The sequence below is a fragment of the Panthera pardus genome, unplaced genomic scaffold (assembly GCF_024362965.1).
Source record: "Panthera pardus isolate Hobbes unplaced genomic scaffold, ASM2436296v1 HiC_scaffold_16, whole genome shotgun sequence".
Classification (NCBI taxonomy): domain Eukaryota; kingdom Metazoa; phylum Chordata; class Mammalia; order Carnivora; family Felidae; genus Panthera; species Panthera pardus.
In genome coordinates, this window is record NW_026526721.1 from 127327759 (window position 1) to 127348832 (window position 21074).

Consider the following 21074-nt stretch of genomic DNA (forward strand, 5'->3'; position numbering starts at 1 on the left):
ACTTGCCCTCTGGGTCCAAGCAACTACAAAGCCCAGTTGATTTTACCAGCCACGTACCTCAGAATTCCTCCATTTCCTTCTACCTTCCCTGCCCACTGCTCAGGCCACCATGTCACTCCTGTATCCATAGTGGTCTCTTTACCTCCTCGCTCACTCTCCATATGACAACCATAGAGACCCTTGACGCCTGCTTACAGCCATTGTCTAGTGGCCTCAAGAGAACACTAAAACCTTTCACAAGCTGGCAGGGCCCTTCAGGAGTTCCTGCTTCCCAGTCCCATCCCTTGTGTACTCTAGTCTGTCAGCGCAGACACATCGCACTCTCACCAGATACAAGGGACACAGCCTCTCTACTCTAGTCACTCTCACCTCCCCACTGATCCTCACAGAATGCTTGTTAACCAGCAGACCCTCAGCCCAAAGCAGGAGTCTAATACAAATTTGCTGAATTAAATACTATGGAGAGGCACCTAGGTGGCTCAGTTAAGTGTCTGACTACTTTTTAAACAATTTTTTTAAGTTTATTTATTTAGTTAGAGAGAGAGAGAGGGCAGGGGAGGGGCAGAGACAGAGAGAGAGAGAGAGAGAGAGAGAGAGAGACAGGGAGACAAAGAATCCCAAGCAGGCTCCACACTGTCAGCACAGAGCCTGATGCAGAACTTGAACTCATGAACCATAAGATCATGACCTGAGCCGAAATCAAGAGTTGGATGCTCAACCAACGGAGCCTCCCAGGTACCCCAAGTGTCCAACTCTTAATATAGGCTCAGGTCATGATCTCACAGGTTGTGGGAACAAGCCCCGAGTCGGGCTCAAGGTTCAATGCTCCCATACTCGTGCTTGGGATTCTCACTTTTCTCTCTCTCTCTCTGCCCCTCCCCCGCTCACACTCTTTCTCTCAAGGTAAATAAACATTTTTTTAAAAAAATACTATGCAGGGGGCGCCTGGGTGGCTCAGTTGGTTGAGCGTCCGACTTTGGCTCAGGTCATGATCTCGCTGTCTGTGAGTTTGAGCCCCACGACGGGCTCTGTGCTGATAGCTCAGAGCCTGGAGCCTGTTTCAGATTCTGTGTCTCCCTCTCTCTCTGCCCCTCCCCCACTCATGCTCTGTCTCTTTGTCAATAATAAATAAACATTAAAACATTAAAAAAAAATACTATGGAAATTATCTCTGTACTCAATTCAGTCTTCAGAAACACTTCAAATGAAGAGAGTTTTTGTTCAAGCTTCACCTTATGTTCTACTGCTTTTTCTTCTGCCTTTTGTATCTCTGCTTTGAGTCGCTTTTCCATATCAGAGGAGGAGCTTTTAGTGGAGGCAATAGTGATGTCTCGCTGGTGTAACTCCCGAGTCAGCTGAGAGATTTCCATCTTCATTCCTTCTAATGCAGAACTGTAACTCTGTTCAGCCTGTAGAATCTGTTCTTTCAACTACAAAGAAACAGAAAGGAAAGCATAAAAAATGAAGACAAAGCACATTAGATAGACAGATATGTTAATAGTTAAAATAATAAGGTAATTTTTACCTTACCTCAAGACATGAATTTTTACCTTAAGTCTGCAAAAAATTAGCAATTTACCAAGTTGTATGTCTACACCGAAGGTCTAATGGCTCTACCCATGATAATTTATTAATCGCAAATCAGGGAGAGATGTGTTAGTCAAATGCTGAAAGCCAGTGTCAAAGTCCATGCACACATTATTTAGAGGACAACACCTGTGATTCTCTTTAGTTGCAAAACTAAAAACTTTGTTTATAAGGCTTCCTTGTCCACAGAAGACAATAGAAATGGAAGAGGAAGAAACTAGAAGTAATCTCAAATAAGTAATAAAAAATACGAGTCAACAAACGTAACAGCTAAGGCCCATCAGTGTGGAAACAGTCAGCTCTGATACCTCAACAGCCAGTGAGGGTATTAAAACCACACCACACAGGGGCGCCTGGGTGGCGCAGTCGGTTAAGCGTCCGACTTCAGCCAGGTCACGATCTCGCGGTCTGTGAGTTCGAGCCCCGCGTCAGGCTCTGGGCTGATGGCTCGGAGCCTGGAGCCTGTTTCCGATTCTGTGTCTCCCTCTCTCTCTGCCCCTCCCCCGTTCATGCTCTGTCTCTCTCTGTCCCAAAAATAAATAAAAAACGTTGAAAAAAAAAAAAAAAAAAAAAAAAAAAAAACCACACCACACAGCATGGGAAAATCAGCCATAACCAGCTCCAGTCAGTAAGAAAATACTAAATGTTAGTTCATATAGTATCTTTTAGCAAGCAAAAAAGTGTATAACTTTTAGAAAGCTTTTCATCAAAACACGTTTAAAATAAAGTATAGCATTCAAAAAGGACAGGCTTCAATTATCTCAAAAACATTTCTACGGCATCCCTGAGGATGACGAAGACGTTACCAAAGCACATTCCAGGTGCATAGCTACTCCTGAATATCAAGTGGCTCTTTGTACTGCATTTTTCTCTCATTAAAAATAACTCCAATGACCTCCCAACCCCCAGCTCAGTCTATAAACACAACTTTGCGAACGCAGGCAGATTTTTACCTTCTTAATCTCTGCCCTGTACTCGTTGTTATATACTTCCATCTTCTTCAGTTCTTCATATTTTTCCATTAGTTCTTGGCTCAGCTGTTTACATGTTGCACTCACAGACTCCAAGCTGTGTGCATGACAAAAATATGATCACAGACGTAACACAAAAATCCTGAAACCCACATATTGATTACCTAAAAAATACTCTTCTTTAAACAGTTTCCAACCTGTCACCCTTACTTAAGAATCAATCCCTCACCAGATATGAGAACCTCAGGGCACCACACTTCTGTTATCTCACCACTCATTTCTGCTAAAAACATCCTTCTGCTCCTTTCTCAGGGAATATTTTGTTCAAACTGAATGACATAAATAAACTGTCTAAAAAAGGGTCCCTTTTTCAATTTGCCTTTGATAGAGAAAATATTTTTAAAGGCATTGTTTATTACTGAACACTGGTGTTTGTGTCCATTTATTTCAAGTTTACCTACTTCTAAATGTGGTAGAATGCTTGTTTATTTGGTACTCGTATGTAAGTACAGTGTGTCAAACACTGAGGCAGAGAGAGAAGAATCACAGATACTCTTGTCTTAGCTAGAGATGGGAAAACGGGGGCTTAAAGAGGCTACAGGTCCAAGGTCACACTGCAAGTCAGAAACATGAGGTAAGTCTTTAGAGCCTGTGGGAGCACGGTAAAACATACCTAAAATACTAAAAAGTGCATCGATGGAAAATCTATGATAGGAAGGTAAATTTTAGTTCCAATGTCAAAAAGAATAATAACCTTTATTTTATTCAATCTAAAGTATACACATACACCGCAATAATGATAACCAAGAATATGTTAAGTATTCCAAGGTGCAAAATAAATAAAGCATAAACTATGTGTATGTGTGTGCACACATACATATGTGCACACATGATATTTAATAAGAAAATACTTGGTGGTTTCCAAAAACCAAAGAAATAAAAGTAAACACAAAAAAATGTATTACTTAAAAGGGTAAAATGGCAATATTTTTGTTGTTTTTTTGCCTAAAGGCTAATAGTTTGTACAGTTTAAAATCTTTTACATACAGAAAGTGCTCATGTACAAATGATCATGATTCATGTTTCACACAAAATATGAAACTCTTCCCAGTCACAAAGTTTAGAGGTATGACAAACAAAAACAGTTCACAAGCATGACAACAAAGCAAGCATGGGCATGCTATAGCACAGATCAGGATTCAACCAGCACCCAGGAAACAACCCAAGGGCTCTTCTGAATAGGAGAAAGGAGCGCCACGTGCCCAGGGTGCCTCGCTGAGAGCAGCTCCAGCGAGATGGCCGCTCGACAGTAGAGCCTAACTGAAGGCATTCTACGGGGAGAAACGCAAGATCAAGATCAGTGCGTCGGTACAAACAACTCTTCTGACAGATCTGACTCTGAAGGAGAACAGAGAAATATGGAAACGACTTGACAGGGATACAGGATTCAAGAAGGGTTTCCATTTTCTCCCAACACAGGAAATACTAAGCCTACTTTATACCCATGGGAATGATTGAGCAGAGAGGAAGAGTTTGACGATGTAAAAGAGAGAAGAACAGGACACAAGTGAAGTGGTAGGGGACAGACATGTCATCCATCCACTCATCCACTCTAACAGACTAAGGGCACAGATGCAGGCAGACTGGTAGATTTGGTGGGAGAAAAATCAAGAATCCCTCCTTTTCTTACTTCTGTTTTCTCACTGAAATAAGAAGTTAGCTTATTTGTGAAAACTAGAGAAAAAAACCTTATTTTTTCAATAAGACTGTTATATTAGTTTCTCAATATGATGATCAAAAATCATTTTTAACAACGTGAACATTCTTGAAAGGGTATGTAATTATCTACCTGCCTTCCAAACGAGTCACTTCTGCCTGCAGAAGTTCTTCACTATTGTGGGTGAGATCCAGCTGAGACAGCACGTTGCCCAAGTCCTCCTGCCCTTGCGAGGTGTACCTCCTTTCTGCCTGTGGCTCGTCTGGTGACCTAACGAAGGACACAAGAGGACTGTTCAAGGTTTCTGATCTTTGCAAATAAACAATGCACAATCAGTTCATATTTCTCAACTGTTTTTGGGAATGAAACTCTTTAGAACTCTTCAGCTTGATTCCTGCTTTACAAAAAGAACATTTGGGAGAGTAAAGAAGCAAGAGATGATGCTTCTCAAAGAAGTCGGCAGCAGTTTACTCCTTTCTCAACTGGGATTTGGCCTGCTTTTCAAGGGAAAAAGACAAAAAAACCAAAAATTTGGTTTCCACTTGATACGTTGAGCCAAAGAAACTAAAAAGTTACAGGAAAGTTCTGTAAAGAGTAGAAATGTGTACCAGACTTAAATCAGGAGCATAGTTCCTCTATTACTTTCTATTACAAACCTCATGGCAATAATTCATATATAGAAATGAGTTTTAGGATTTTTTTTAAGAAGGGCTATCTCAATAGCTGGCTTATTAATGATGTTGATAAGCAGCTACAAATCATGACCTATTTTACCAAGAACGGAGGCTTCCCAGGGGACGTGGACTCTAATTCCTTTCACATTTGGAGTTTCACCAAGGCTACAGATTGACCAAGCACTTTCTAACTTTCTAAACATTACAGTCTTTTGGTTAAGGACCCAAACTGGAGGCAGAAAAAAACTAACCACACAAAATTTTATAACACCATAAAAACTTAACTCAGAAATTAAAACTGAATAGGAAAAACCATAATGTGATCAAACACAAAATTATGAATATGCAGTATTAAAACTGGTGCTGAATGCCAAACAACCAAATGGCTACAATTAATATTTAGAATTAAATATACCTCACGGCCTGTACTGTGTGTTGACTGTCAGTTGGCTTTAATTTTGCTTGTAGCTTCTCCTTCTGCATTCTTTCCTCATGGATGAAATTTTCTTGAGACTGAAGAACTGCCTTCAGTTCCCTCTTTTCTTCCTGGAGAATCTGAAAAATGCTCAGGAAAAAAATCAGGTGTTATTACAATTTTTCTATTTCATGAGGAAAGGAAGCCAGGGAGTCAGACTATAACAGGTACCATATTAATAAAGCTATCAATGTCTGATCCGCTGGCAGCAGAATAAGAAAGAAACCATGGATTCTGGAACCTAGTTCGAGGTTAATTATTTTCTCTTAAAAACATGCAAACACACATTTTATTTATTTCTTTTGAGAGATAGTGAGAAAGCATTGAGCAAGGGAGGGACAGAGAGAGGGAGAGAAATAATCCCAAATAGGCTCCACACTGTCAGCATAGAGCCCAAAGCAGAGTTCGAACTCACAAAACTGTGAGATCCTGACCAGGGCTGATACCAAGATTCAGATGCTTAACAGACTGAGCCACCCAGGTGCTCCCCCCGCAATGGAAGTAATTTTAAAACACACCTCTAACAGTTTTTCAGATTCCCTTAATTTTTCTTCCTTTTGCCGCTGCTCTTGTATAACATTCATATTGGTTCCCACTAAGTCATTGATCCTCATGGTGAGGCGCTCTATTTCCAACTCATTGGCACAGATAGTGTCATTGGCCCGTTCCAGCTTACTGCTCAGATGCTGAATTTCCGACTGGCTGGACAGCTCCACAGACTCTAATTTCTGTTTCCGATTGGCAAGCTGAGCCTAGAAACACAGATTACCAATAGATAAAAGTGAAACAATAAAAGAATAATTGATGAATAAGGAAGACTAAAATAAGACCCCGTTGTACTTGCATAAAAACATAAAATATTAGTTCATTTATAATAACCCATTCGTGACCCAAAAAAACAAAAATCTCTCATGATAAAAACTGGGAATAGAGGGGAACCTTCTCAATTTGATAAAGACTATCTACAAAAACTGTACAGCTAACATCATACTTAATAGTGAGAAACTCAAAGCCTTCTCACTAACATCAGATACAAGGCAAGGATATCCCCTCTTACTACTCCTTTTCAACACCAACTGGATATCCTTGCAATAAGGCAAGAAAAGTTAATAAAAGGTATACAGATTGGGACGGAAGATATAAAGCTGTCTTTGCTCAAGGATAACATGGTCATCTATGTAGAAAATATGAAAGAATAGACAACAACAAAAAACCCCCTGGGAGATTCCTCAAAAAGTTAAAAATACAACTGGCCTACAATCCAGTTATCACACTACTGGATATTCACCCAAAGAATACAAAAATACCAATTCAAAGGGATACATGCACCCCTACGTTTCTAGCAGCATTATTTACAATAGCCAAGATACGGAAGCAACCCAAGTATCCACTGATTGATAAATGGATAAAGAACATGTGGTGTGTATACACACACACACACACACACACACACCATGGAATAGTACTCAGCCATAAAAAAGAATGAAATCTTGCCATTTACAATGATGTGGATGCAGCTAGAGAGTATAATGCTAAGAGAAATAAGTCAGTCGGAGAAAGACAAATATCATATAATTTCACTCATATGTGGAATTTAAGAAACAAAACAAATGAGCAAAGGGAAAAAAGAGAGACAAAGCAAGAAACAGACTGTTAATTATAGATAAAAACTGATGGTTAACAGAGGGGAGAAAGATGGGGGATGGCTTAAATATGTGATGGGAATTAAGGAGTGCACTTGTCACGAGGAGCACAAGGTGATACACAGAATTGTTGAATCACTGTGTTGTACACTTGAAACTAATATAACACTGTACGTTAACCAACTGGAATTAAAATAAAAACTTAAAGAAAAAAGAAAAAAAAACCTTCCTGGAATTAATAAGCAATTATAGCAAGGTTACAGGATAGAAGGTTAATACACAAAAGTCAGTCACTTTTCTACGTACCAACAATGAACATGTGAAATTTAAATTAAAAACACAACATTATTTACATTAACATTTGAAAAAATTAAAGTATGAATATAACAAAATAAGCACAAGATTTGTATAAGGGAAACTACAAAACTCTGATGAATTAAATCAAAGAAGAACTAAATAAACGGGGAGATATTCCATATTCATGGATAGGAGGGCTCAATATTGTCAAGATGTCAGTTCTTCCCAATGTGATCTATGGATTCAACACAATCACAATCAAAATCCAAGCAAATTATTTATGAATATTGACAAACTGATTCCAAAGTTTATATGGAGACGCAAAAGACTCAGACAAGCCAAAACAATATTGAAGAAAAAGAAAAGAGTTGGAGGACTGATGCTACCTGACTTCGAGATTTACTATAAAGTTATGGTTATCAAGAGAGTATAGTACTAGTGAAAAAACAGACAAAAAGTTTAATGGAACAGAATACAGAGTCCAGAAATGGACCCCCATAAATACAGTCCACTGAACTTTGACAAAGGAACAAAGGCAATACAATGGAACAAAGACAGTTTCTTCAATAAATGGTGCTGGGACAACTGGACATCCACAAGCAAAAAAATAAATTTAGACAAGACCTTCTACCTGTCACAAAAATCAACTCAAAATGGATCAAAGATGTGAATGTAAAATGCAAAACTATAAAACTCCTAGGAGATAGCATAGAAGAAAACCTAGATAACTTTGGGTATAGGAATATTTTTTTAAATACAACACTAAAGATATGAGCCCTGAAAGAAAGAACTGATAAGGTGAACTTGATTAAAACTGAATACTTCCACTCAGTGAAAGACAATATCAAGAGAATGAGAAGACAAGCCATAGACCGGGAGAAATTAGAGTAAGAATTCTTAAAACTTATGAATAAGGAAACAAACAACCCTGTTAAAAAATGGGCCAAAGACCTGAAAAGGCATCTCACCAAAAAAGATATACAGAGGCAAATAAACATATGAAATGGTGATCTACATTAGATGTCATCAGGGAAATGCATATTAATACAATAATTATACATCTACTGGAATGACCAAAATCTGGAACACTGATGATACCAAAATCTGGTGAGGATGTAGAGCAGCAGGACCTCTCATACACTGCTGGTATGAATGCAAAATGTTACAGACTTTTTGGAAGGCAACTTAGTGTTTTCTTACAAAATTTAATATACTCTTACCACACAATCCAACAATTGTATTTCTTGGCATCTACCCAAAGAAGCTGAAAACATTGTTTTCACAACAAACTGCACATGTATGTTCACAGCAGTTTTATTTATAAATGCCCAAACTTGGAAGCAACCAAAATGTCCTTCAGTAGATGAGTGGATAAATAAACTTTGGTATATCCAAAGAATAGAATATTATTCAGCACTAAAAACATGAGCTACCAAGACATGAAAAGACATGAAGGAACTTTAAATGCACATTACTAAGTAAAAGAAGCCAGTCTCAAAAGGCTACATACTATATGATTCCAACTATATGACATTCTTGAAAAAGCAGAACTATATAGACAATAAAATCAGTGATTATGGAGATGTGGAGGGAGGGGAGAGATGAATAGGCAGAGCACAGAGGGATTTTTATAGCAGTGAAAATACTCTGTATGCTATTACAATGACGGTATATGTCATTACACATTTGTACAAACCCATAGGCCATACACATCAAGAATAAACCCTGAAGTAAACTATGGACTTTGGGTGACCAGGATGTGTGAATGTAAGTTCATCCTTAGTAACAAATGTAGCATGCTTGTGAGTGATGTTGGTAATGGAGGCGGCGATACAGGAAATCTCTGTACCTCCCTCTTAATGTTGTTGTAAATCTAAAACTGCTTTTAAAAAAATAAAGTCTTGGGGCGCCTGGGGCAGAGGGGAGGCGCTCAGTCGGTTAAACATCCGACTTTGGCTCAGGTCACGATCTCTCAGTCCGTGGGTTTGAGCCCCACATCAGGCTCTGTGCTGACAGCTCAGAGCCTGGAGCTGCTTCAGATTCTGTGTCTCTCTCTATCTCTGCCTCTCCTCCCCTCGCGCTCTGTCTCCATCTCTTTCTCAAAAAATGAATAAACATTAAAAAAAAATTTTTTTTAAATCATTAAAAAAATAAAGTCTTAATAATTATATAATAAATATCTTGAGAAGAAGGGGTAATAAAAAATTGAGAAAGTAAAGGGATTCCTCAGGAGAAGAGATGCTACCCATCTACTGCAAAGACAGCTGCATTATTCTACCCATTGCACAGAAGTTTAACTGCATCTACGAGTCATCATATACGAAAACAGGATTTCTCTCCTCTTTACAACATAGGAAATAGAAACTATAATGCATTATTTTATTTCTTATGGAAGCTCATAAACATTTTTTTAATCACTAAACATCTTAAATTTCCAGATCAAATTCTCCTCTCTCCCCACCCTAGAACATGCTGCATGTAGTTAATTATTCTGTATTTTCAGATACATTATAAACATGCATATTCAGATGATTCAAACTGACCACAAAATGTTTAAATTTGGGGTAGAGGGAACTGGGGAATTTTGTTCCTCGAGGAAAAAGGTGCTGTGCTTGGAGGAGAGAAAGGACTGGTTCTGTCACCAATTTTTAGACATTCCCTGAGCTAAAAGACTTCACTAAACATACTGCACTCAAATTAGTTTCTTCTAGTGATTTATCTACTGAGGTACATACAAATAACGCCACTTTAGTGACTGTCTCACAGACCTGCAGTATAAAGTTCCTGCAGACTTAGGTAATTCCTAGGCTATGTATCCCAGCTATACTAGTTTTTAATTCCCAACTTTCTAGTTTTCACAAGTGTTAACCCTGCATCCAGATAGGTACTTCCTCTACATACCGAAGATGGACATAATTCATCTGTGTAAGTCAAACTTCCCTAATTGTAAGTATTTTTAAAAGGTAAAGGTAACCAATTTTATTTTAAAAATTTAAGCTGATGGGACACCTGGGCAGCTCAGTGGTTAAGTGTCCGACTTCAGCTCAGGTCATAATCTCACAGTTCGTGGGTTCAAGCCCCGCGTCGGGCTCTGTGCTGACAGCTCAGCTCGGAGCTTGGAGCCTGCTTCAGATTCTGTCTCTCCCTCTCTCTCTGCCCCTCCCCCGCTCATGCTCGCTCTCTCTCTCTCTCTCTCTCTCTCAAAAATAAACATTAAAAAAATGTTTTTTAATTTAAGCTGAAATGTCTCTGAGAAATCAATATGCTACAGATGAAAGATTTTATTGTATACTGTACAGGGCCAAAATCCTATACTGTGGTCACACAAGTACATGCTCAATAATGCTCATAAGCCAGAGAAAGGCTGGAAGGAGAAAGGCAAAGAGACAGACAAATAGTATTTGTGTAAATTATAGATCAAGATTCCAGCATAAAGAACCAAAACCTTTTTCTGCAGATTCATAAAATAGTGTGAAAGAAGGATATCAAAGAATTTTTAGATCTGTAAAAACAACTGCCAAGCATGCAACAGTTTCCAAACTTTTAAAATACAATATAAACTTTTTTTTTTCCTCAAGGGAAACTCTTCTACAGAATCTTGTGCAGAATAAATAATTGAAGAGACTGGGCCATGAGGGTGAGGAGGAAAGTGAGGGGGCCCAACTTGCTGAGATGGCCGAACCTCCCCAAGCCCATCTTAAACTGCATGGCAGCCCCCGGCCTTGGCAGAACACAGCTAGAAAACCTCTGCCCAAATGGCCTCTCAGGATGAAAGAATTCATAATTGCAAAACACTAACACTGTCTTTTTAACACTGCAATAGCTATTTAATACTATTTAGTTCAAATCTGAGTTCTTAAACTCAAGGCTGGAGTCACAATTTAACTAAGTTATATTTTAACCAGTGAGTCTAGATCTGATACTTAAAAACTCACCAATTTCTTAGTTGTAAGGAATCAAGGACCCACCTTCTTTTGTTGATTCACTATTTCAGTCACACACAAGTACAGTGTTTTAAGCACAGTAAGAAGTACCTAATCATTCCAGTACGAAGTCTCAATTTTCATTAACTAGAGTTAACACACTTGGCCTGTGCAGTCCAATATGGCAGTCACCAGTCATGTGTGGCCACTGAGCACCTGGACTGTAGTCTGAAAGGAGACGTACACAAACCGTAAACTACATCCTGGATTTCAAAGACTCAGTCAACAAAAAAAATGTAAATGCTTCAATGATATTTTTTGGTATGCCGACTTAAATATATGAATTTCACCTCTTTCTGTTCACTTTTTAAATGTGACTGCCAAGAAAATCTGAAGTTACAGATGTAATTCTCATTACATTTCCACTGAACAGAACTACACTAGAATATCTCAAAAATACCTCTTCCAATACTAACAGTCAGAAGCAATCATATAAATCACTTCTAAAGTAATGACTATTTCTCTCAAATATCTAGTGTTAGAGGTATCTGAAGGCGATATATTTCTGAACTGTTTTTTTTTTTTTTTTGCACTAACCACTGCCATTAAGTTTTTGAACTAGAATCCAGAACTTCCTCTTATTAATCTAACATGTGGCATCCTAACTATTCTATTGGAATGAGTGGGATTATTTCAACAACAGAGCTCACAGCAGAGGTGTTCAAGGTAAAGAAACAATTAAAAAGACCATTTCTGTCAGGGAGATGGAAATAAAAGCCGATGGTGTGCAGCTGAAGTGTAAGAGTAAGGAAGGGGCTAGGAACCAGGGTTGCAGTCAAATCCTTCACTGGGTTGGGGTCTGTAATCCTGGTGCTTCAAGGGTGTGGCTCTCCCAGACCGCCAAGATGCCTGAGAACAGTGTCATGTGAGACAAGGGCCTTTTGTTTTCCAAAGGATCCCAGTATGAAGCTATGGCCATGGCGGGATCCATCTTCACCAACCTCCCCATCAGTGTCAACTCCAAATGTGTCAGCGCAGCCACAGCCTTGCAGCATTTCCACCAAGTAGCAGCTTGACAAGCCCATTAAGAGAACTGCTCCCAGTAACACCTTCTTATCACTGTCGTGTCTATGTCACCACAAACTTTAAAACAGTAGGTCTGAGCCAATTTAATTAACTCGGATAATTCTCCCTAGACAACGGATTAACATTTGAGTTAGGATCATCTTTTCTTTGTAAGTTGTGAGAGAAATATGATGCTTTAAAAAATATTACATTTATACTCACACATACATAATTGAAAAGTGGATTTAGAACTGACTCGTACAATATCATACAGCTCATCTAAATATTTCAAAAGGAAAACATATATATTTAATGCAGCCTCTATTTTTCTCCCATACCATTTATGGGCTAAATATTTTATACTCTGTGCTGGTTTAATATTTTAATTTTTTTAATGTTATTAATGTTCTCTAAGATTTCCCTTAATATCTCCTTTCAACACTTGTATATGGGCAAGAGAGAAAGCAGCCGGTGATTGCTTGCCTTCCACACAGAAATAACCTTATGTTTCAGTGACTAAATGGATCCTTTCCTATGCAAATGTAACCATCATTCTATCACTGTATCTAATGTCATGTTGTTTAGCAACTGTATTTTTTAATATTTGATAGAACATCACCCTCTTTTTAAAAAATGTTGCCTAGTACCATTCATTTATTTTTCCACATCAATTTTAGATTCATTCTGTCAAGTTCTCAAAATCTAACAGTCAATAAATTATGTGGATAACCATTTAGAAAAAAAAAAGATTAGCGTATCAAATACCATGTCACAAAATAATTTTCAGATCAAATATATAAAAAAGAAATTATAAAGCAGAAGAAATCTTGGCTTAGATAAGGCTTTATAGTATGACATCAAAGACAGAAACCCTAAAGAAAAAATTAATAGAACTAAGCAATTCTAAATAATTGTTTATGAAACAATTGTATTTCCAAAAAAAACTATTAGGCAAAAATTAAGGTCAAATAGGAAAATATCCACAATTGCAACAAAACGGCTAAGGGCTAATAATATAGGTAATGTATGAAGAGCTATTTCAAAATAGTAAAATATAAATATACTAAAAGAAAGATGGGCAGAGGACATAAAACATTTACAAAAACTGGAAATGCCTACAAGTACATGAAAAAATGCTCAACCTAATTCATAATTAAAGAAATGCAAATTAAAAACAAATAATCAGATATTGTATTTTTTCACCTATAAGATTGGCAAAGACAAGTCTAGAAGTAGGGGAAATTAAAAGAAATAATAGTGCCCAACATTGGTAAAGCGTGAGGAAATGGACAATCTCAAACACTGCTGGTGAAAGTCTGTATCAACAAAACTTTTGAGAGTGCTTTGCCAATATATATTAAAATCTTTAAGACAACTACACGGATGCAGCAATTTCACTTCTAGGGCCATTTCTTAAGAATATAAATGGACATATTCTCCTAGATGTTTATATAAAGACATTCAACCAAGCACTATTTACAAGAGTGAAAAAGTAAAAAAAACTACATGATCTATAATTAGGGATTGGTTACGTAAATTATGGTACATTTAATAGTAGACTGGACTCCTTTGCAATCATTATTACTATACATTTGTTGATTTGTCATATTTAAAAAGGAAAATCTTAAGCGTGAAAGTTAAATAAAATATTGTATTATAAAATGCTTAGTGCACCTACATAATAAGGAAAAGATTAAATGACATAAAGAGAGAACTGACAGTAATATAATAAATAGTAGATGACTTTAACACCTTACCTGAATGAATAGACTAGCCAGACAGAAAACCAGTAAGTAAACACTGGCTTTAAAGGACACATTGGACCAGATGGATTTAACAGACATAAACGAAACATGTCATCCAAAAACTGCAAAATACACTCTTCTCGAGTGTACGTGGAACATTCTCCAGGACAGACCACATGCTAAACCACAAAACAAACCACAATAAATTCAATAAGATTGAAATCATATGAAGCATCTTTTCTAACCCCAATAATATGAAAATAGAAATTGACTGCAAGAAGAAAATTGGAAAAAACACAAACACCTGGAGACTAAACAACACGCTATAAACAACTAATAGGTCAACAACAACAACAACAAAATTGAAAGAAAAAAATACCTTGAAACAAATGAAAATGGAAACAATGTATCAAAAGTAGCTTTAAGAGGGAAGTTCTTAAAGATAGAGGCCTAAGTCAAGAAACAAAAATCTCAAATGAACAATCTAACTTTACACATAAAGGAACTAGGAAAAGAAGAACAAAGCCTAAAGTTAGTAGAAGGAAGAAATAATAAAGGTCAGAGGAAATAAATGAAATAGAAACTTAAATAAAACAGAAAAGAGCAATGAAACTAAAAACTGGTTCTTTGAAAAGATAAATAAAACTGATAAACCTCCAGCCATATTCATAAGAATATGAAAACAAAAGAGAGAGAAGGACAAAATAAATAAAAGAGTTACAAATGACACCACAGAAAATACAAAGGATCATAAAAGGATACCACAAACAATTACATGCCAACAAACTGGAAAACCTAGAATGGATAAATTCCTAGAAACACACAACCTTCCAAGATTAAGTCACACATAAATAGAAAATGTGGATAGACCAACTACAAGTAATGAAATTGAACCAGTAATGTTAAAACTCCCAAAATACAAAAGTCCAAAACTAGACGGCTTTATAGGTGAATTCTACAAAACATTTAAACAAGAGTTAGTATCTACCCTTTTCAAATTATTCCAAAATACTGAAGAGTAAGGAATGCTTCCAAATTCATTTTATGAGGCCAGCATTAATTACCCTAATATCAAAACCAAAGACACCACAAAAAAAGAGAAATTTACAAGTCAACATCCCTGATGAACACAGATGCAAAAATCCTCAATAGAATATTAGCAAACTGAGTTCAACAATACATTAAAAGGATCATATATCATGATCAAATGGGATTTATTCCAGGAACATAAGGATGGTTCAATATCCACAAACCAATCAATGTGAGACACCACAAAATGAAAGATAAAAATCACAGGATCATCTCAATAGTTGCAGAAAAAGCATTTGATAATTCAATATCCATTATGATAAAAACTCCTAATAAAGTGGATATACAGGAAACATATCTCAACATAATAAAGGGCATAAATGACAAATCCACAGCTAACCTACTTACTCAACAGTAAAAAGCTGAAAGCTTTTCCTCTAAGATCAGGAGTAAGACAAGGATGCCCACTCTCACCACTTTTATTCAACATAGTGTTAGAAGTCCTAGCCACAGTGACTAGGCAAGAAAAAGAAATAAAAGGCCATCAAAATTGGAAAGGAAAAAGTAAAACTGTCACAATTTGCAGATAGCATGACACTACATAAAGAAAGCCCTAAAGACTACAGAAAAAATTGCTAGAACTAATAAATGAATTCAGTAAAGCTGTAGGATACAAAATTAACATACTAACATAGTAGTGTATTTGTGCACACTAATAATGAGCTATCAGAAAAATGCCACTGCAAAAATAATTGCAATTACAATTGCATCAAAAAGAATAAAACACCTAGGAATAAATTTGATCAATAAGGTGAAAGATCTGTACACTGAAAACCATAAGACATTGATGAAAGAAACTGAAAACAACATAAATAGAAAGATATATTCCATGCTCATAAATTAAAAGAATTAAAATGTCTATACTACACAAAGCAATCTATAAATTCAATGCAATCCCCATCAAAATATCAATGGCATTTTTCACAGAACTATAACAAAGAATCGTAATATTTCTATGGAACTACAAAAAATGCCAAGTAGCCAAAGCAATCTTAAGAAAGAAGAACAGGGGCTCCTGGGTGGCTCAGTCGGTTAAGCGTCCGACTTCGGCTCAGGTCATGATCTCACGGTCTGTGAGTTCAAGCCCCGCGTCGGGCTCTGTGCTGACAGCTCAGAGCCTGGAGCCCGTTTCAGATTCTGTGTCTCCCTCTCTCTGCCCCTCCCCTGTTCATGCTCTGTCTCTCTCTGTCTCAAAAATAAATAAACGTTAAAAAAAAAAAAATTTTTTTTTAAAGAAAAAAAAAAAAAAGAAAGAAGAACAAAGCAGGAGGTATCATGCCCCCTAATTTCAAACTATACTACGAAGCTATAGTAACTAATGCAGTAAGATACCAGTATGAAAACAGACACATATATCAATGGAACAGAATAGAAACCAGAAGCAAACCCATGCTTATATGGTCAATTAATCTATGACAAAGGAGACAAGAACATACAAAGGGGAAAAACAGTCTCTTCAATAAATGATGGGAAAACTAGACAGCTACGTGCACAAGAATGAAACTGGACCACTATCTTACACTGCATACAAAAATTCAAAATAGATTAAAGACTTGTACATAAAAAGTGAAACCATAAAACTCCTCGAAGAAAACACAGGCAGTAAGCTCTGACATCAGTCTTAGCAATATTTTTTTGGACCAGTCTCCTGTGGCAAGGGCAACAAAAGCTAAAATATACAAATGGAATTACATCAAGCTAGAAACATTTTCCACAATAAAAGAAACCATAAACAAAACAAACAGGCAATCTGCTGAATGGGAGAAGATACTTGCAAGTCATACATATGATAAGGAGTTAAAATCCAAAATATATAAATAACTTACACAACTTAATATCAAAAAACCAAACCTGATTTTAAAATGGGCAGAGGAAAATAAAATAAAATAAAATAAAATAAAATAAAATAAAATAAAATAAAATAAAGTAAAATAAAAACGAATAGTCATTTTTCCAAAGACATACAGATGGCCAACAGGCACATGAAAAGATGCTACACATCACTCATCATCAGAGAAATGCAAATCAAAATCATAATGAAGTATCACATTACACCTGTCAGAGTGGCTAGTATCAAAAAGACAAGTATTACTGAGTGGAGAAAAGGGAGACATTATACAATGCTGGTGGGAATATAAATTGGTACAGCCACTACAGAAAAAAGTCTGAGGGCTCCTCAAAAAATTAAAAATAGAATTGCCATATGATCCAGTAATTCCACTCCTGGGTCTTTAGCTGAAGAAAACAAAAATATCAACTCAAAGAGATGTATGTACCCTTATGTTCACTGCAGCACTGCTTGTAACAGCCAAGACATGGAAACAACCTAAGTGTCCATTAATAAATAAACAGGTAAAGAAGATGTGGGGTGTGTGCATATATATTCATATTCTATTATAATGGAATATTACTCTGTCATAAAAAAAATGAAATCTTGCCACTGTGACAACATGAATGGACCTAGAGGCCATTATGCTAAGTGAAATAAGTCAGACAGAAAGACAAAAACTGTATGATTTCACTTATATGTGGAATCTAAAAACCAAGGATACATATTCCCACACACACATAACAATGTTTTCCTACTAAAGGTACATGACTGCAGTATATAACTGCAGATAAGCATAGTAAAAGTTGGAAGAAATTTATACCAACATGTAAATCATGGTAACTAACTCTCTAAAGGACAGAATTATGGGTTATTTTATTTACTTCTCATGTCATCCACATTTTCTCATTTTTCTAAAATGAACATGTATTATGTAACTTTAATAGCTGACCAGAAGAAAGAACTTGAACAAGTAAATGACTCAAAGATTGAGAAGTTACTATGAACTCCACTTTTAAATGTTAAAAAATGGATAAGAAAAAAGTCTACATCAAGAGTTTTTAAAAACTTGGGGAAGTGTAGATGTGATATCCATTTATCCAATCACCCAGATTTTCTGCCTTTATTATTCAATGGTGATTCACATATCGCCAAAATGTAATGTGTCAACCTTGACTGGATTCCAATTTAAACATCCAACTGTAAAAAGACGTAACTTCAGACAACTGGGGAAGTCCGAATAGAGTAAGCATTAAATTATGTTAATAGATCATTTATTCTGTTAATGTAGTACTAGTATATTATAATTTTTTAAAGTCCTTATCTGTGGGGAAATATGACAATTTCTGTAATTTGCTTTGCAATATTCCAGCCAAAGATAAAAAAGTGGAGAAGGATGAAATAAGACTAGCAAAATGAGCTGTTGTTCAATGGGTAGAGAGCCTAGTTTTGCAAGTGAGAAAAGTTTTAGAGACCTGTTACACAACTCTATGCATATAGTTAACATTACTATACCATACCCTTTAAAATCATTAACATGGTAAATTTTAAAGTGTTTTCTACCACAATTTAAAAAAAAAAAGACTGGCAAAATGATGGTAACCATCTAATGTTGGGTAACAACTATACAGAAATTCATTTAAAAGTTTTTTTCTTTTTTTTTAATGACGCTCACACAGCACTGCCACATACTGAATCACATGAAGATTTAATTTTGTTTAGTTTGCTAAGGAAGAAAGAGAAATATATTATCAGTAACATTTTTTGAGTTAAGCAGGCAGAGTATCAGAAGAATAATTCAAACACCCTTAGTAGGGAAAACAAGTGCTGGCTTTTTAAAGGCTGCTTCTTCTAGCCTAGCTGAATTATGGTAAATAAAAATCTCACTTTTACCAACAATGAGGTTTAATTATGCAGAGTAATCACAATAGTAATTTGAAAAAAGGATTTGCAATCAATAGTAAGCACACTCCACAGATGAGTAATTGAGAACTAAAAAGTAGGATGTGATTCCTTTTTTTTTTTTTCCAACCTGAAGGTTACAATTAGAATATAATAGGGGCACCTGGGTGGCTCAGTCGGTTAAATGTCCAACTTCAGCTCAGGTCATGAGCTCGCAGTTTGTGGGTTCGAGCCCTGTGTCAGGCTCTGTGCTGCCAGCTCGGAGCCTGGAGCCTCTTCTGATTCTGTGTCTCCCTATCTCTCTGCTCCTCCCCTGGAGGAGCTCTGTCTCCCTCAAAAATAAATAAACATTAAAAAAAAAAAAAGAATTTAACAATATCTTATAACTATTTATGTTTGCACAGTGCTTTAGCATTCAGGTAAAAAAAAACTCTGGTCTAGACATCCAGGATTTTATTGGCCCACTCTGACTGCATAGCTTGCTGCAGCCTAGTAAATAATTTTCCTCCTTGAGGATGCTGGAGGCCCCTCGTGCCACCTGACCAGAGTTACTCACAGCACAGCATTCATGGTACTTTATCAGCCAGCTGTTATTTCAGGGGAATGATTAAAAGCCAAAACATTACTGAGACTTAAAGCAGAAAATAATGCAGACTTTTTTTTTAATATATTTTTTTAAGGTTTTCCTTCAGCTCTTGTAATTTCTCCAGTAATTCCCTTATTCTGTAAGACGGAGGTAACTACCAACCTTGACAGATTATCAAATGAAAGAGATAACACAGAACAATATATTCCAGATAACTGCTTCTAGAAGAAGCACTGAGACTGCGTCTGGCACACAATGAATGGTCACAAATATTTACTCCCCTCTATGTTCATTTCCTTTTATGTTCTTGGTTTTTAATTGGAAAAGCATACAAAATGAGTGTATTCTAAGAAGCAATATCCCCAAATTAGGTAGCAATTAAGCCACCAGTTCATTTAAAAAAAGGTTTTTACTACAGTTCTAAAAAGTATCTGTCACCACAAAGATACTTTTAGTTAGTATGCACATCAGTGCAGTATGAATCTCTTAGTATCTGTATGCAAACAGCAGCCGATCTGAGGCTCCCTGGAGGAGGCATCTCAGCCAAGGTACCCCAGCTATCAGAAACAGAGCGAGACACAGAAGTGGAGCCAAGGCAAGAGCCAGAAACAGCCAAACACTAAAGAAATGGAAAAGAAAACAGAGAAAGAACAGAGGTAGAGAGAGGGAGAAGGGGAAGGACAGAGGGGGAGAAAAAGGGAAGACCAAGATTAGGAGAATGACGTGAACGTGAGCATGTAGTGATCAGGAGAACCAGACAGCCACAGAGTGAGAGGGCAAGAGAACACAAGGGAGGGAGGGAGCAGGCAAAGGAGCATGTGGCACAAAGACGTGAGCAGATATGAGAGAGCACCCTTGTACTGCGTTCAGCTAGTGCCAATGTCATCAAGACTTCTCCACCTCTTTTTTTAAAATGGCTTAAACCTACCTGAATTATCTCTGATTGTTCTGCCAAAGCCTTCCTCTGTGCTTCCAGAGAAGATACCTGTTGCTGATAAATCAGGCGTTGCTTCTCCCAGTCCAGTGATTTCTGACGAAATTCCTGAAGAGGCAATTAAGGTACTTAACTTCTAAGTGCTTCTCCTTACTGTCATGCTTCCCAGATTCATTCTTACTTTAATTTTTCCCCTCGTCCCTGGGTATACACACACCTTACTCCCCAGCAGGAGCTCCATTACTCACTTAGCTGATAGAACTGGAGAGCAACACTAAATTCCTGACATACTGAGCCTCTGGAGATCTGTCTCTCTAAATTTAACACCCTAATGGTGAAGAGTATGAAGCACAGATGCTGAATACTGGGTCCACGATGGTTTTCACAGATTTGCTGCCACCTAAAGGTTGTTATCATTTTTTGTGATGTTCTTCAGAAAACTGATCTGAAGAGAACTAAAATTTCAAAATATGATTATGAGGAGATCCTGCTACCAATTCTTGATATCCAAACACAGAAATTGAACAGATCAAATAAATTTTCAGGTAAGTCCCTCCGTAGCCCAATTCTTCTCAGTATCTGAAATTCAGGAACCAAATAGATTCCTAAAGCAGAATACCCTTTGATATCCAGATTTT

The 21074-nt window shown here is 36.8% G+C and overlaps 1 protein-coding gene across 10 annotated transcripts in view; it reads right to left on the minus strand.

Moving 5' to 3' along the window:
- The window catches only part of CEP63 (centrosomal protein 63), a 68966-nt gene that overhangs the window by 21225 nt on the left and 26667 nt on the right, over positions 1-21074 (minus strand). For all 10 annotated transcript variants that reach the window (XR_008422579.1, XR_002076670.2, XM_019437106.2 and 7 more), the window contains 6 exons: positions 20431-20544; positions 5943-6176; positions 5365-5504; positions 4408-4545; positions 2541-2655; positions 1233-1430 (listed from right to left, as the gene is read on the minus strand). Coding sequence is in view for 8 of the 10 variants with exons in the window: in XM_019437106.2 (XP_019292651.2) it covers positions 1233-1430; positions 2541-2655; positions 4408-4545; positions 5365-5504; positions 5943-6176; positions 20431-20544 (939 nt within the window). In the remaining 2 variants the exon portion in view is untranslated. The remainder of the gene's footprint in view (positions 1-1232; positions 1431-2540; positions 2656-4407; positions 4546-5364; positions 5505-5942; positions 6177-20430; positions 20545-21074) is intronic.